General features: G+C 44.5%; 1 protein-coding gene across 1 annotated transcript in view; it reads left to right on the plus strand.

The window, feature by feature from the left end:
* Positions 1-17,806, plus strand: part of PARD6G (par-6 family cell polarity regulator gamma) — a 101,248-nt gene that overhangs the window by 30,537 nt on the left and 52,905 nt on the right. The window contains exon 2 of the mRNA XM_046672474.1: positions 2,377-2,599. Within this exon, the coding sequence (XP_046528430.1) occupies positions 2,377-2,599 (223 nt within the window). The remainder of the gene's footprint in view (positions 1-2,376; positions 2,600-17,806) is intronic.

The raw sequence follows: 17,806 nt of genomic DNA on the forward strand, positions 1-17,806 counted from the left end.
CACAGTGGTCCCCCCTTGTCTGCAGTTTCACTTTCCAAGGTTTCAGTTACCTGCACTCAACCACAGTCCAAAAACATTAAATAGAAAGTTCCAGAAATAAGCAGTTCATAAGTTTAAATTGCACACTGTTCTGAGTAGTGTGATGAAATCTCACGCTGTCCTGCTCCATCCTGTCCGGGCTGTGAATTGTCCCTTTGTCCAGCGGATCCACACCCGCTCCTGCCCATCAGTCACTTAGTAGCCCTCTGGGTTATCAGAACAAGGTATTGCAGTGCTTGTGTTCAAGTCACCTTTATTTTACTTACTAATGACCCCAAAGCACAGGAGAAGTCGTGCTGGCAATTCAGATATGCCGGAGACAAATTATTGTTGTTAATCTCTTTCTGTGCCTAATTTATAAATTAAGTTTTAACATAGGTATGTGTGTGTAGGAGGAAACCATAGTATATATAGGATTCAATACTATCCTCGGTCTCAGGCATCCACTGGAGGTCTTGGAACGTATGCCCTGAGGATAAGGGTTAGGGTTACGGTTGCTCTGGAAGTCAGCATGTATTAGGTGCATGAGATGGGAAAGAGGGTGATTGACTCTCATTGAAATAAGCAGTTCGTTATGTGACTGGATAACTGGATCTGAAAGGAATCACATTAGACTTAGGCTGTAGCCTTGATTTCTTGTTTTGAAAAGTTTTGTAGCCCCAGGATGTAGCCCTGTGTTGGGAGAATCTACACTGCTGCAGTGGGCCAGCTGAGGGTGCGTGCTTGGAATACATACTGAGAAAAAAATAATGCTTATCTTTAAACAATGGGGGAGGGATTTTTAGGTTTGCTCTGCTCTGCTTGCGCAGGCCCCACCCCCAAGGGAGGCCCCTCTCACCACAGCAGGGGAGGAGGAGAGCCTTCCTGCCCCTACTGGGGCACCCTGAGCTCACAGCCCCCTTCCCTCAGCCTGTATGTGGGAAGCAGGCTTTGGGAGTCTGATTAGTCATCAAAGGTGGCTTTTCCCGGCCACTATTTTCGATTGACCCGCTGTTGGGCACCTTGAAGTTTTTATTCCTGGGGGGATGCGGGATGGCTAAGGGGCTTGCTTTTGTTTGCTTTTAAAAGGGAAATAGGAGCAGGCTCAGTTCTCAGAGATCTGGAAGTTGACGTCTGGAGACTGATTCCCTTAAAACCAGTGGCTTTGTGTGTGTGGTCCCCAGACCAACGGCATCAGCTTCTCCTGGGAACTTGTTAAAAATGCAGGTTCTTGGGCTGCACTCCAGATGAGCCAATCCCAGAACTCTGGGCCCAGGTGGTTCTGCTGCCTGCCCACATTTGAGAACCAGGCAGACCCATATGCTTTGAGCAGATTTGCTCTTGACTAGCTGACGTGACGTCTAGATGATGTAATGACTAGTTTTGTGTAAACATGAGACATTTCGTTTTTGTGTATGTTGGAACCACTATAGTTAGTTTTCAGTTAGATTGAAGAGCACAGAATCTGTCCTGCCTGATGAGTGAAGGCCCCCATTCCAAGTGAGGGACAATAGAGTGTCCTAAACCGGAACCCTGAGGCCAAACAAACAGGTGGTGTCCTTGGATCCCTGGACAATTGAGCCCATGGGAGGTGACCTAGGGTCCTCTCCTGGCGGGTGGCCTGGAGCTGTGCAGGCCACTCCGTGGGCAACTGAACCAGGGCCAGGGGCTGCTGGGAAACAAGTGGGCCCTGGGCGTTTCCCAAAGCAGCAAGAGGGAAGGCTGTTTTTTTTTTGAAAAGAGGCCTGCTCTGTCTTTTTGGCCAGAAGCAGAACCTGTGCTCCTATCTCAGATTTGCGAAGCATCGTTTTTACCCCGATTCCTTCCTTCTTTCAATTTTGCTTCCACTTCTCATCGTTTTGAAGTGCAGGCTTTTTGTCTTTTTAAAATGCAAATCATATCAAGTCACTTCCTTACTTAAAATTAAGATTGTTACAGGACTTCCCGTTGCCGTTAGGAAAAAGTCCAGAAGTTTCAGCTGGCCCTCACTTCCCTCCTGCCTTGGTGTTGTGCAGATGCTGTTCCCTGGGCCTGAACAGCCACCCCAGGGCCCTCGCTATCGTGGACTTTGGTTTCGTTACATCCAGCATACTTGTAATTAATTTTGACATTGCCTTCTCCTCTACAACCTGAGCCAGCACCTGTCCTGCCCTCAGAACGCAGGCGAGTGTCGAGTGAACTATCCCCTCAGTGCTGTCTCCATTCCCGTGTGCGTTCCATGAGGACGGGGAAGCCATTCATTGCTGTGTCCAGGCCTCATGGAGGCGCAGCAAACGCTTGTTAATTAAGTGAACAAGCCACGCCTTATTTCTGGTGCCCTTTCCCGGCTGTTCATTTATCCTATCTCTTGTGTTGTAGTTTGGGGCTGAGTTCCGAAGGTTCTCTTTGGACCGTCAAAAGCCTGGGAAGTTTGAAGACTTCTACAAGCTGGTCGTGCACACACACCACATCTCCAACACCGAAGTGACCATTGGCTACGCGGATGTGCATGGCGACCTGCTGCCCATCAACAATGATGACAACTTCTGCAAGGCGGTCTCGAGCGCAAACCCTCTGCTCAGGGTGTTCATCCAGAAACGAGGTACCCAGGAGGCTGAGTTGCTGCTCTCACCCAGCGCTCATTTCAGAAAGAAATAGTTTTCAGTTTTGTCTGTCATTACAGAGCCTTGTGGTTCTGTATTCTAGCCTGTGGTAGGAGGGTATAGAAATTAACATTTATTTGGTCAACATTAATTTATTAGAAAGGCTTAAAATATTTAAACTACATTTTCCACCTTAAGTAGGTTAACTTCCGATTTTTAAATACTGAGGAAAAAATAATATTGATACTTGCAGTATTTTAATTGGAAGCAAGTGAGTTCAGTGATGAAAAGGCATTAGCCAGTAACCAAGAATGAAACTTAAAGTTGCTAGTGTATGTTTTCCACTGTCTTTTTAGGATTGGAAAAAGATATTAGCTTTGGATTTGGTTGACTTTTAGCTCTGAAGGCCTAGCTTTGCTGTGAGTAAACAACAGTGTCGTTTTATATAAAAATAAATCGCTCATATGGGTTAGTGGCTGACGGGAGGGCCTTGTGCTGCTCACTTCTCAGAGCTGCGTTTCACATTTGTTTCCTCCTCTCTAAGCTTGGGAGAATGTTAACGTTTCAAAATAATAAACCAAAGGAGAGAACTACCTGCAGGTGAGGCTGCCATTCAGAAAGGGGAGTTTTCTGGTTGCCCAGTCGAGACGGCCCCTCCTTCCCTGCATGGACCTTCTGTGTCCACACTGAGTGCCGCTCGCCAGGTCTGCTCTTGTGGACTTTCATCGTAGAGGAGGAGGGGGAGGGGTCTGAGTCTCGGGGGCAGTGCGGCTGCACAGCCGGAGCCTGAGTAGAGACTGGGAGTGTGCTGGGCGGACGCGGGAGCCCGTGCCAGCTTGCTCAGTGCAGGAGGCATGGGACAAGGTGCCTGGGCCTCGCGTTTAGGGTGCCCTCTCCTCGACGTCAGTCCCTCCCTGGCATGATGGTGTCCTGACCACGCTCACCCCTCATGCCATCCTGAGGGATGTGGGCGACTCTTGCAGAGTGCTCAGAGCTCTGTGAACCTCGGCTGTGGCTGTCCTCTTGTTTGTGGTGAGGGGACGGCAGGGATCCACTGACCTCACTTCAGACAGTTTTCTGGCACAAGATCAGAAGCTTCGCATCTGTAGTTCTTGCTGAGCCTGGTGTCCTGCTAGCGATACAAAGCAGTCAGCACAGCTGTCACTTCCTCACTGTGGCCGGGGGAGCTGGCTTTCTTCTCGTCACCCGTCCCCCAGAGTTGCTGGGGCACCAGGACACCCCACTGCCTCTGTGTGGCCCCTGGCTCTTCTGGTGGCCACCCGTTCTTTCCCTCATTCCCTCTGCTGTCGCCACGTCTGCACCCTGCTGCCCCTGCCTGGGACTCTGCCCCTCGCGTCGTTTGGGTGTCTGTCCACACGCCCTCTCAGAAGGCCTGGCCTCAGACTGCTCCACCTGGTTAGCGCACGTTCCTCCGTGCTCGCCCTCTGCTCTCTCTGTGTTGCACTTGTTGATTGCTCTTGGGGCTGCTCACTGTCCGGCAGCACCAGCTCCCACCGCCCCGGCTCTGCCCTGGCCTGCCGGGGTCGTGGCTCGCTGTCTGGCAGCACCAGCTCCCACCACCCCAGCTCTGCCCTGGCCTTCCGGGGTCGTGGCGTTTGTTCACGGGGTGTGGAGGGTGAGCAGTGGTGTGGAGCACGGTGTGAACTGCACATGTGCTGCAGCCCTCGTTGTCTGTCATACAGGAGACAAGTCTGCGCTGTGTGTGGCGCTGGGGTTGGAGGCTCCACAGGAGAATCTCTTTGCCCTTTAGGAGGCCGGTCCTGGCGAACTGGCCCCTGCGCTGTGGGTTCACTGCAGCTGACGTGAGATCGGCAGCCCCAGGTTCTGTGTCTGCAGGTGGGAGTGCACTCAGCCCTGCAGCTCAGACAGCTTTGCCCCCACGTCTTGGTGCTGAGGCCTGCATCCTGACATCCTCATTTACTTTCCCCCTTCCTCTGCCCTCAGAGAAATAGCCCAGAGTTTAACTCGCTGGCTCAGGGTTTCTCACACTCTTGTGTTTTTATCGTGAGCGTGTCGCCCACAGCCTGCCTCTCTCTGTCATGTGACAGCAAGGAGCTCGGGGAACTTGAGTTCAGACCCCACATCCAGCACCTTTTTACTGGCTCTGGGAGCAGCTGAGCCCTAATATTCTCATCTCTAGATGCGGGGGCAGCATCTGCCTCAGGCTGTTGTCAGGCTCAAATAGGAAAACGTTCCCTTGTCCACCAAGCCCAGCCCCATGATCCCGTCATTGGGGAAATTGGGGCTCTCTTCCTCCCGTCCTCAATGGACTCCAGCTGTAAAGATCATGTCCAAGGGGGAGAGGTAGGCAGTTGTGCTTCTGTGGGCAATGGGACGCGGGAGCCGCCGCAACACCTGCGTGTTCAGGACACACTCGCTCACTGTGTGGAAGGCGGTGTCCGTCCAGGTGGGACACGGGAGCCGTGCGACACCTGCATGTTGAGGACACACTCGCTTGCCGTGTGGAAAGTGGTGTCCGTCCAGGTGGGACACGGGAGCCGTGCGACGCCTGCGTGTTCAGGACACACTCGCTCGCTGTGTGGAAGGCGGTGTCTGTCCAGGTGGGGCAGAGTTCGGGCTCCCGGGAAGCGACGCTGGAGGCCCACATGCCTTCCTGCAGCAGGGCATTGAGACGTCCTTCACGGTAGTGCCATTGTGATATTGCTGTAACCACACCCACTCTGTCAGTTACTTAATAACTTTCTGGGGGGCCGGCCCGGTGGTGCAGTGGTTAAGTGCGCATATTCCACTTGTCGGCGGCCCCCAGTTCGCCGTTTCAGATCCCGGGTGCGGACATGGCACCGCTTGGCACGCCATGCTGTGTTAGGCATCCCACATATAAAGTGGAGGAAGATGGGCACAGATGTTAGCTCAGGGCCAGGCTTCCTCAGCAAAAAGAGGAGGACTGGCAGTAGTTAGCTCAGGGCTAATCCTCCTCCTCAAAAAAAACTTTCTGTACATTGACATTTATTTTAAGGAGAAACTGTATTACTGCCACAAATGAAAAGTTAGCATTCTTCTAGTAGATGTCGAAATAAACCCATGGTTATGTTCAGGAAAATCAATTGTTTTGCCACTTACTAATCTCTTCCCCTGAACCACACACAGACATCACAATAAAACTGCAGACCAAGATCCCTTATAAATACAGCTGTAAACACTCCTCAACAAAATATTAGGATATGGGAAACATGTTTCCACACAAAACCTTGTACATGAATGTTCATAACAGCATTATTCACAATAGCCAAAAGGTGGAAACACCCAAATGTCCACTGATGGATGAATGAACAGAGAAGATGTGGTGTATCCGTACACTGGGATATTTTTCAGCCGTACAAAGGGAGGAAGCACTAAAGGAATGCAGGCTCGAGTAGGATGAACTTGAAAAGAATGTGCAGTGAAAGAAGCCAGTCACAGAAGGCCGTATATTGTAGCATTCTGTTTACAGTCTGTCCTTGTTATGTGCGGATTCCATATTTATGAACTCGCCTAAATTTGTTTGTAACCCAGAATTGATGCTCAGGGCACTTGCGGGTTTGTTGCAGACATGCACACTGGTGAACAGTCTGCGTTGCTGTGCACACAGCCAGCTGAGACTGAACAGGGCACCACTCCGCCTTCTTGTTTCATCTCATACTAAATAAGCATCCTTTCCACAGTCTGTTTAGTGCCACATTTTTGTGCTTTTTTAAAAAATACGTATAACATAAAATTTACCATCTTAACCATTTTTAAGTGTACAGTTCAGTGGCATTAAATAAATTCGTTATTGTGCAGCCATCACTGCCATCCATCCCCATAACTCTTTTCATCTTGTAAAATGAATCACTCTGACTTTTAAGCAATAACTCCCCTTTCTCCCCTCCCCTAGCCCTGACAACCACCGTGCTTTCTGTCCTTATGATTTTGATGACTCTAAGTACCTCGTATAAGTAGATTCAGACAGTGTTTGTCTCTTTGTGACTGGCTTATTTCACTCAGCATAACGTCCTCCAGGTTCATCCATGTTGTGCCAGAATTTCCTTCCTTTACGAGGCTGAAAAATATTCCATTCTGTGGACAGACCACATTTTGCTTATCCATTCATCTGTTGATGGACACTTGGGTTTCTTCCACATTTTAGCTCTTGTGAATAATGCTGCTGTGAACATGAGTGCACAAATATCTCTTTGAGGCTATGCTTACAGTTCTTTTGGGTATGTACCCAGAAGTGGAATTGCTGGGCCATATAGTAATTTTATTAATTTTTGCAGGAACCTCCATACTGTTTTCCACAGTATCTGTACCATTTTACATTCCCACTAACAGAGTATAAGGGGTCCAATTTCTTCACATACATGCCACCACTTGTTGTTTTCTGGGTTTTGGATAATAGCCGTCCAAATAAGTGTGAGGTGGTATCTCATTGTAGTTTTGATTTGCATTTGGCTAATGATTGGTGATGTTGAGCATCTTTTTATATGCTTAATGGCCATTTGTATGTATTCTTTGGAGAAATGTCTATTCAAGTCCTTTGTCCATTTTCGCACCAGGTTGTTCACTTTTGATTGTGGAGTTTTAGGAGTTCTCTATATATTCTGGATATTAATCCATTATCAGATTTATGATTTGCAAATATTTTCTCCCATTCTGTGGGTTACCTTTTTACTCTGTGAATTGTGTCTTTCGATGTAAAAAAAAAATTTTTTTTTTTTTAAAGATTGGCACCCGAGCTAACAACTGTTGCCAATCTTCTTCTTTTTTTTTCCCCCTGCTCTTTTCTCCCAAAATCCCCCCAGTACATAGTTGTATATTTTAGTTGTGGGTCCTTCTAGTTGTGGCATGTGGGATGCCGCCTCAATGTGGCCTAATGAGTGGTGCCATGTCCGTGCCCAGGATCCAAACCCTGGGCCGCCGAAGCGGAGCGCGCAAACTTAACCACTAGGGCTGGCCCCTGATGTAAAAAATTTTTAATTTTTTATGAAGTCCAATTTGTTTTTTCTTGTTACCTGTGCCTTTGGTGTCATATCCAAGAAATCATTGCCAAATCCAATGTTGTGAGGCATTTGTCTTATGTATTCTTCCAGGAATTTCATAGTTTTAGGTCTTACATTTAGGACCTTGATCCACCTTGAGTTAATTTTTGTATATAATGTTAGATAAGCCTCATTCTTTTGCATGTAGATGTGCAGTTTTTCAAGACCATTTGTTGAAAAGAGTGTCCTTTCCCATTGCACGGTCTTGGCTTCCTTATCGAAACTCATTTGACCACATATGTGAGGGTTTATTGCCAGGCTCTCTGTTCTTTTTTTTTTTTTTAAGGAAGATTAGCCCTGAGCTAACTGCTGCCAATCCTCCTCTTTTTGCTGAGGAAGGCTGGCCCTGAGCTAACATCCATGCCCATCTTCCTCTGCTGTATATGTGGGACGCCTACCACAGCATGGCTTTTGCCAAGCGGTGCCATGTCCGCACCCGGGATCCGAACTGGTGAACCCCGGGACGCTGAGAAGCGGAACATGCAAACCCAACCGCTGTGCCACCGGGCCGGCCCCCAGACTCTCTATTCTGTTCCATTGGTCTGTATGTCTGTCTTGATGCCAGTACCACACTGTTTTGATTAGTCTACCTTTGTCGTTAAGTTTTGGAATCAGGAAGTGTGAGTCCTCCTGTTTTCTTCTTCTTTGTCGAGATTGTTTTGACTATTCAGGGTCCTTTGAGATTCCATATAAATTTTAGGATGGGTTTCTCTATTTCTGCAAAAAATGTCATTGGGATTTTGATAAGGACTGCATTGACTCTCTAGCTCACTTTGGGTGACATCGACATTTTGACAATATGAAATCTTCTAGTCCATGAACATGGGATGTGTCTCCATTGATTTGTGTCTTTAATTACTTTCAGTAGTGTTTTTAAATTTTCACTGTACAGGTCTTTTATCTCCTTGGTTAAGTTAATTCAAAAATATTTTATTAATTTTGATGCTGTGTAACTTTTGGTAATTTCCTTTTCAGATCATTCATTGCTCTTGTATAGAAATGTAATTGCTTTTTGTCTGTTGACTTTATATCCTGCTACTTTGCTGAATTCATTTATTAGATCTAACAGCTTTTTTTGTGGAATCTTTAGGATTTTCTACATCTAAGATCTTATCATCTGCAAACAGAGATAATTTTACTTCTTTTTTTCCAATTTGAATGCCTTTTATTTCTTTTTCTTGCCTAATTGTTAGGGCTAGAACTTCAGTACTTTGTTGACTAGAAATGGTGGAAGTGAGCATCATGCCTTCTTCCTGATCTTAAAGGAAAAGCTTCAGTCCTTCACCGTTGAGGATCATGTTTGCTGTGGACTTTTTTTATACAGTTTTGATTATGTGGAGGTAGTTTCCTTCTATGCCTGTTTTGTTGACTGTTTTTTAATGAAATGATGTTGAATTTTGTCAAATGCTTTTTCTGCATCAATTGAGATGATACGTGGTTTTTGTCCCTTCATTATGTTGATGTGGCATATTACATTGATCGGTTTTCATTGTCTAACCATCCTTGCATTCCAGGAAAAACCCCACTAGATCATGGGGTATAATCCTTTTAATATGCTGCCGAATTCTGTTTGTTAGTATTTTGTTGAATATTTTTGCATCAATGTTCAGAAAGGATGTTGGCCTGTAGTTTTTTTCTCTTGTTGTGTCTTTGTCTGGCTTTGATATCAGGCTTATGCTGGCCTCGTAGGTTGAGTTGGGAGGTGTTCCTTCCTCTTCAATTTTGGGAAAAGTTTGAGAAGGGTTGGTACTAGTTCTTCTTTAAATGTTTGGTAGAATTCACCAGTGAAGCCATCATCAGATCCAGGGCTCTTCTTTTGTGGGATATTTTTGTTAGTTGTTCAATCTCCCTACTAGTTATAGGTCTATTCAGATGGTGTATTTCTTCATGATTCAGTCTTGATACACTTTGTGTTTCCAGGAATTTATACATTTATCCCATTTATTGGTATAAAATTATTCCTAGTACTCTCTTATAATCCTTTTTATTTCTGTAGAATCAGTAGTAATGTTCCCACTTTCATGTCTGATTTTAGTAATTTGAGTCTTCTCTCTTTTTTTCCTCCGTCCATTTAGCTAAAGGTTTGTCAACTTTGTTGATCTTTGTGAAGAGCCAATTTTTGGTTTAATTGATCTTCTCTCCTATTTTCTATCCTCCATTTCCTGTTTTTCTGCCCTAATCTTTATTATTTCCTTCCTTCTGCTAGCTTTGAGTTAGTTTGTTCTTATTTTTCTAGTTCCTTAAGAGGAAGTTAGGTTGTTGATTTGAGATCTTCCTTGGCTTTATTTATTTTTTTATTTTTTTGAGGAAGATTAGCCCTGAGCTAACATCTGCTGCCAATCCTCCTCTTTTTGCTGAGGAAGACTGTCCCTGAGCTAACATCCGTGCCCATCTTCCTCCACTTTATATGTGGGACGCCTGTCACAGCATGGCTTGATAAGCAGTGCCATATCCGCACCTGGGATCGGAACTGGTGAACCCTGGGCCGCCAAAGTGGAATGTACAAATTTAACCACTCTGCCACCAGGCCAGCCCTTCCTTGGTTTCTAATGCAAGCATTTATAGCTGTAAATTTCCCCTTAGCACTTCTTTTGCTGCTTCCCATAAGTTTTGGTGTGCTGTGTTTTCCTTTTCATTTGTCTCTAAGTATTTTCTAATTTCCCTGTGATTTCTTCTATGATCAATTAGTTGTTTAAAAGTGTGTTTTTTAGTTTCTACATTTTTGTGAATTTTCCAGTTTTCTTTATGTTATTGACTTGTAACTTCATCCCGTTGTGGTCAGAGAAGATAATTTGTGTGATATCTATCTTTTTAAGTCTATTGAGACTTAATTTGTGGTCTAACATATGGTCTATCCTGGAAAGTGTCCCATGTGCCCTTGAGAAGGCTGTGTGTGCTGTTGTTGGGCGGAGTGTCTGTGTCTGTCTCTTAGATCTGGTTGGTTTATCGGGTTAAGTCCTCTGTTTCCTTCCTTATCTTCTGTCTGGTCCTTATCTCCATTATTGAGGGTGGGGCATTGAAGTCCAAGTACTGTTGTAGAACTGTCTCATTCTCCTTCACTTCTGTCCATTTTTCTTTGTATATTTTGATGGTCTGTCCTTAGGTGCATAAATGTTTATGATCATTATATGTTATTGCTCTGTTGAACCTTTCATGAATATATAATATCCTCCTTTGTCGTGTATAACTTTTTTGATTTAAAGCATTTTGTGTGATATTAGTGTAGCCACGCCTGCTCGCTTCTGGTTACTATTTGCATGGTGCATCTTTCTCCATCCTTTCACTTTCAACCTGTTTGTGTCTTTGGATCTCAAGTGTGTCTCTTGTAGACAGCATGTAGCTGGATCCTGTGTTTTCATCTGGTCTGTCGATCTCTGCCTGTTGCTTGGAGAGTTTAATCCATTTACGTTGAAAGTAATTACTGATGAGGAGGGACTGACTTCTGTCATTGTGCTGTTTGTTTTCTATATGCCCTAAAGCTTTTTGTCCCTCATTTCCTGCATTCCTGTCTTCTATTGTGTTAACTTGATTTTATGTAGTGAAGTGTTAACTTCCTTTCTCATTTTCTTTTGTGTATACTTTATAGCTATTTTCTTTGTGGTTCCCATGGGATTACATTTAGCATCCTAATGTTATAACACTATAATTTAAATTTATGCTTAATTTCAATAACATACAAAATCTCTGCTCCTTTACGGCTCCATTGCAACCCTTTTCACTTGTTGATGTCACAAAATTACATCTTTATACATTGTGTGCCAACAACATAAACTAATTTTTTTTTTTTTTGGTGAGGAAGATTAGTCCTGAGCTAATCTGTGCCAGTCTTCCTCTATTTTGTGTGTGGGATGCCTCCTCAGCATGGCTTGATGAGCAGTGTGTTGGTCTGAGCCCAGGAACCAAACCTATGAACCCTGGGGTGCCAAAGTAGAGCACACAAACCCAACCACTAAACCACTGGGCCAGACCCTAGTAGTTCTTTTAAATTCATTAGTTTCCTAAATTATAGAAAATAAAGTTGGAGTTATAAACCAAAGTTACAGTAATAGTAGATTTTCAGTAATTGTTTCCTTTTTCTTAAAATGTATTAACCTTTTCAATCATGTAGAAAACAAAAAGTGCAGTTTCAAACCTTTGTTACAATAACACTAGCTTTTATAACTGCCCATGTATTTTCCTTTATTGAGATCTGTGTTTTTGCAGTGGCTTTGAGTCAATATTTACTGTCCTTTCATTTCGCCTGCAGGACACCCATGAGTGTTCTCCATAGGGCAGGTCTAGTGGTCGCCAGCTCCCTCAGATTTTGCTTATCTGGGAAAGTCTTGATTTCTCCCTCACTTTTGAAGGACACTTTCGCTGGATATAGGATTACAGGCATACCTGGTTCTATTGCACTGTGCTTTATTCACTTTGCAGATACTGCGTTTTTATAAGACCCTCTACCAGCCAACAGATTGTGACTTGCTGAAGGCTCTGATGATAGTTGGCATTTTTTATCAATAAAGTGTTTTTTAATTAATCTATGTACATTTTTTAGACATAATGCTGTTGTACACTTAATAGAGTAAACATAAGTTTTACATGCACTGGTAAACCAAAATATTCGTGTTGCTCACTTTATTGCAATATGTACTTCATTGCAACATGCACTTTATTGTCATGGTCTGGAACCACACCCACAATATCTCCAAGGTATGTCTTTATTTGTTGACAGTGTTTTTTCTTTTATCATTTTGAATATATTGGCCCATTGCTTACTGGCCTCCAAAGTTTCTGATGAGAAACCTGCTGATAATCTTAGTGAGGATCCTCTGTATGTGATGATTTGCTTCTCTCTTGCTGCTTTCAAGATTCTCTCTTTGTCTTTGAAAGTTTGACTATAATGTGTCTCAGAGTGGGTCTCTTTGAATTCATCTTACTTGGAATTTTTTTACCTTCTTGGATTTTATATTCATGTTGTTCTTCAAATTTGGAAAGTTTTCAGCCACTATTTCTTCAAATATTCTCCCTGCTCCTTTCTCTCTCTCTCTTCTCTTTCTGGGACTCCCACAAGAAGTATATTGGTCCTTTTCAGGTGTCCCACATGTCCCTTAGGCTCTGTTTTTTGGGATTTTTTAAATCTTTTACTCTATTCCTCAGCCTGGATGATTTCTGTTGTCCTATATTGAGGTTCACTGATTTTTCTCTTCTCCCTGCTCAAATCTGTGTTGAATCTTTCTAGTGAATTTTTCATTTCAGTTATTGTACTTTTCAGCTCCAGGATTTCTTTTGGTTTCTTTTTAGGTTTTCTTTCTCTTTATTGATATTTCCATTTTGTTCATTCTTCATTTTCTTGACTTTATCCAATCTTCCTTTAGTTTTTTGAGCATCTTTAAGACTATTTTTTAAAGTCTTTTTCTAACATATCTGCCATTAAGTCTTTTCCAGGGAGAGATTTTGTTGAGTTACTTTCTTCCTTTGAATGGGCTGTACACTCCTGTTTCTTTGTGTGTCTTGTGATTTTATTGTTGAAAGCAGACATTTGAATCTAGTAACATGGTAATTCTGAAAATCAGATTTTCCCCCTTCCCAAAGTTTGCTGTTTTATTCTTTTTTTTTTTTTTCTTGTTGTAGGCTGTCTCTGTGCCAAGGATCAGCCTGAGGGGTAAACTTAGTGTCGTCTTAGGTTTTTTTCCTGAGCCTTTTCTTGGGCATGCACAGTCACTTTCTAATTTTCTCCATGTATGCAGTTGTTTTTAAATGTCCTAGTCTTGAATGACTGGCTCCCAAAAGGGGAAAAAGAGAAAAATGAAGAGGAGAAAAGGACGCACACCCTTTAACTCTCCTGGAAGTCACTTGAGCGGGAGGCGGGGGTCTTGCTACACTGGGAGAGGTGCAGCCGCAGTGGCCACCCGCCTCTGTGTCTGCACCTCTGTGGTCCGAAGCAGCAAGCAGCAGTAAGAGCACAGGATCTCAGTGTTTGGGGCACAAAACCCTTTGTGCCCACCCTGGCTCCCACCCGCTGTGTGCAGGCTGCTTCAGGAACACGTGCACAGTTTCTTGCCAGGGGTCTGGGGTGGTGACAGGTGCCTGCTACTGTGCTAAGAGCAGAAATTGACTAGAATTTACCATCCAAGCCTTCCCCTGGAAGTGACAAGCCTTCAGCAGGCCCCAGATTCCAAAATGGTTCCATCAGACAGACTCTGCTCCTGCACTTGTCGTCCAGGTGGGGAGATTCCTGGTGCTTCCTCCTCTGCCATCTTCCCAGAATCCTCCTGTACTTTTCTTGTAATTTCACTGTTAATTTAAAATGACCCCCAAGCATACTGCTGAGGGCTGTCGAGTTTCCCTAAGCATGAGATGGATGTGATGTGCTTTATGTAGAAAACACGCTTGGCCATGAGTTCAACATTAATGAATCAATAATATATACTAAATAAGGTGTCTTTAAACAGAAACACTTATAACACAAGGTTGTATATTGAGGAGTGGTTGAGAATGTTGACACTAGAGGCTCCCAGGAACCTAACCCAGTGTTTCCCCAGGAGCATGGTTCAGCATTCAGTAATTTGCTGTTCATGGAGACTTTGTAGAACCATGTAGAACTCAAGTACCATGAGTGACAAGAACCAACTGATTTGGTCCAGAATGGGCAGATCCATCTAGACAGAAAGTAGGTTCATGGTTGCCGGCGGGGGGAATTGGGGGTTACGGGGCTTCTTTACCAGACGATGGAAACATTCTGGAATTCAATAGTGGTACTGGTTACACAGCTCCGTAAATATACTAATAACCATTGAATTATACTCTTAAATGGGTGAACTTTATGGTATGTAAATTATATCTCAATAAAGCTGCTAAAAAATTAACAAGTACAAGATTCAAACCAGACTCCCTTGGGTCTGAATCTTGGCCCTGAGTGAGGTCATCTGGCTTGTCTCTAGCCTTTATTTCCAAAATTCAGCCATATTTAATGTGAATGAATACTTTGACTAATTAATTTGTTAAAACATTTTTTAAAATCCTCTCTTGCCCTCGTAAGAGGAAGCCTCCGGTGCTTCGGTCTGGCCCCAGCTGCAAGCAGCACCTGGCGTCCTGGTTCATTGGCATCGGACCAGCACACTGCTCCAGACACCACAGTTGGCTCCTGAGGGGCTTCTGCTGTCTGTCATGAACTCACTAGGGATGTAATTGGCACAGTAGGTTAGCAGGACCCATGGCTTTGTTACCAATAGAAATCACAGATATTTTCATTTCACGTGTTAGTTGTAGCCAGATATCTTGAATATCATTTACAGTAACAATTACTTCAAACCACTGGTACAGATTGTTACTAAATGAGTTAGTAAGAAAGCACGTGCAGTGTTGTATCACACATTTTCTTTAGTATCTTGTCAATTGGCTTCACAGTAACTTACTTCCTTTGTAATCCATGTGTTTTACTTTATGCCTTTAAGAACGTTATTTGAGAAGGAATTGCCAAGCATCCTCAGACGCTGAGGGTTCTTGGGACACTCAGGGTTAAAACCCCAGCTGTAGTCAGTCTGTGTTTGGGAGCTGAGACAACAGGCCAAGAATGACTTGGATTTTGTCCTCCTGGGACCCAGTCAGGGAACATTCTCCTTAGCACGTTAGGTGGCATTTCTACCCACAGTTCAGAGGACCACACCTTTGGCCTTCACATCTGTGGGCTTCTTTCCTTCTTTCTTTACCAGACTTCTGCAGTCCTCTCCCCCAGGCTGGGCTGCTGTTAAAAGCTATGGGGTTTTTCCCTTGGGTACATAACAGATATCATTATGCTTTTTGCTCTAATGCGTTGCTGTTTAAGTAAGAAGAACAGCAGTCACCAGAATGAGGTGGTGATTGTGGGAGAACCTGGACTCGCGTTTGCACATTTGGATGGCAGACCCAGCCGGCATTAAGGAGCCACTTCCCTCTGTCCCCTGCACACTCCTGTCCTCCCCAGGGGTGCAGGAACATTTCAGGAAGCCGGCCCAAGCCAGAGAGAAGGCAGCACAGACCAGAGAAGATACTCGAAGTATCGTCTTCTATTTTTAGCAGAGTAAACAGGACATGCAAACACTAGCTTTTCACCACTTACCCATCGAATGAACCCTTCAAATACCAGCATGCCCTGTACCCCTGTGATGTGGGAGATCCCAGGCCCAGCCCGGGACTGGAGGTGGAATCCTAAGTGAATTTCATTTCTGTCCCTGGGATAAGTGGCCTCTCAGAGTGTCAGAGGAGGGTTGGTGAAGACTTAACTAAACCAAAAGATTTTCAGCGCAGTTAGAGTGCTCTGAACTATTTCCTTTTAAAGTAAACGTAAATATTGCACATTTTCATGTGTCTGTTAACTGCTCTTGGCATTCGGCATTCATTTGGGTTCCTAGAATGAGGACAACACACTTGTAAGCTTCTTGATTTATCAGAAGTTGCATGATTGGAGTGGGGGGTATTTACTTGTGATTTCACTTAAGTGAGTTGCCAAAAAAAGGTAATTAAGGGATATTTTTCAAAGTAAAGCATATGAAATCATTGAGAATTTGGTTACAGACACTGGGAGAATCTTAGAGAATCAGGCATGTACGTCCTGCTTGTACTTGCTTTTCTTGGATTCTTCACTGAGTAGCAGGGGGTGTGTTGGGTTTTTAAGTCGGGGTCCACTGCTCAGCAGGAAGCTCACGGTGTGTCTAGTTTCTTCAGCTGCCACAATTGCATTTCTGTTGTCCCATCCTCATCTGCTCTCTTTCCTCAGACCTGCCCGGGGTTTTGAGGCTGTGTGTGCTGAGGGCAGGGGAAAGCAATGGTTTTGCTGAGTCAGTCTTGTCTGCGTCCCCGTGCTCACAGGGGCAGACGTAACACCCCTCTGCTATGGGAGATTTTTTATGTGACACATTTGCTTCTTTAATTGCCACTGATTCCTGGAAATTTGCGTGTTTTGAGAATTTCCCCTTTTTCGTAGTTGAAAAAAGGGCAAAAAGTCTCCCATTGCTCCACCGTGGGAACACACAGAAAACAAACGCCTGAAGGCCTCGTTCACCCTGGAGTGGGAGTGGATGGGAGGAGAGAATGTGCTGATGTAGCTCATTAGAAAGAAAACAAAGCCGGAGCCACCCACCGTCCAGAAGAGTCCAGGGGCTCGTCCTGGAAAGGCTGGCTCTCTGTGCAGCCTCTGTGGCAACAGCAGGGTCGTGCTGTCTGCTGGACGCAGCCACTCCACCCGGGTCTCTGGGCGGCATCGTCCCCTCCAGGCGAGCCTGTGGAAGGGCTGGTTCCAGTCTCTGGCAGTCCCAGCAGAGCACCTCGTGCAGACGGTGAGAGCCGACACTGATGGAACTGGAGTCTGCTCTCTTCTTACTCATTTTCTGGTTAGATTTACTTTCACATATTGAAGCCCATAGTATATTTATAATTTGGATTCTTGCTTTTTAAAAGCCTAGCACATCATAAACATACCTATGTTATTAAACTCTTTGTAAAACTCTTTGTTTTTAAAAAGTCGTATCTGTTTATAACATTTGTAAAAGCAAATTCAGACAACGTGGAAATGAAGAGCCCCACCACGCCAGTGACCACTGTTGGCGTTCGGTGAGGCCCACACCCACCTTGGTGCAGCTTCAACTTGCTGGACATAGTTTTACATCGACAGGGTCATGATATGCATCCTGTCAAGGTCATTTCAACCCGGCATTGTATTTTTGTATGTGTAGATAGGCACCATCCTTTTGATGGACATGTCAGTTGTGTGAAAGTAACAAGATGTAACCAATCTCTTATTAATTTATATTTAAACTCTTCCAGTTTTTCATTACTATAAACTGTGTTGTGTGTTTTTATATACATATCAGGTTATCTCTTTAGGGTAAATTAGTAGAAATGTTCTTGCTGGATTAAAAGGCATGCATCGTTTGAACGAAAATACGTATTGCCAGTGGATGTCTCATTAGCAGGACATTTGAATGACTTTTGAATTAGATCTTCTTAAAACACATCTTTGAAGACTGTCCTTGTGTGGCATGGGAACTCACAAGCTTTGAATTACCCTCTTGAGAACGGCAGTGAAGGCCAGTGAGGGTCTGGCCCAGTCTCGGTGTGGGGGGCTGCTCTCCTGCTAGGACAGCACCCATCATGGGCAGCTGTGGACCCTGTGAGGCTGGGACCTCAGGTGGGACCTTGTGGGAGTCC

The sequence above is a fragment of the Equus quagga genome, chromosome 9 (genome assembly GCF_021613505.1).
Source record: "Equus quagga isolate Etosha38 chromosome 9, UCLA_HA_Equagga_1.0, whole genome shotgun sequence".
NCBI lineage: Eukaryota > Metazoa > Chordata > Mammalia > Perissodactyla > Equidae > Equus > Equus quagga.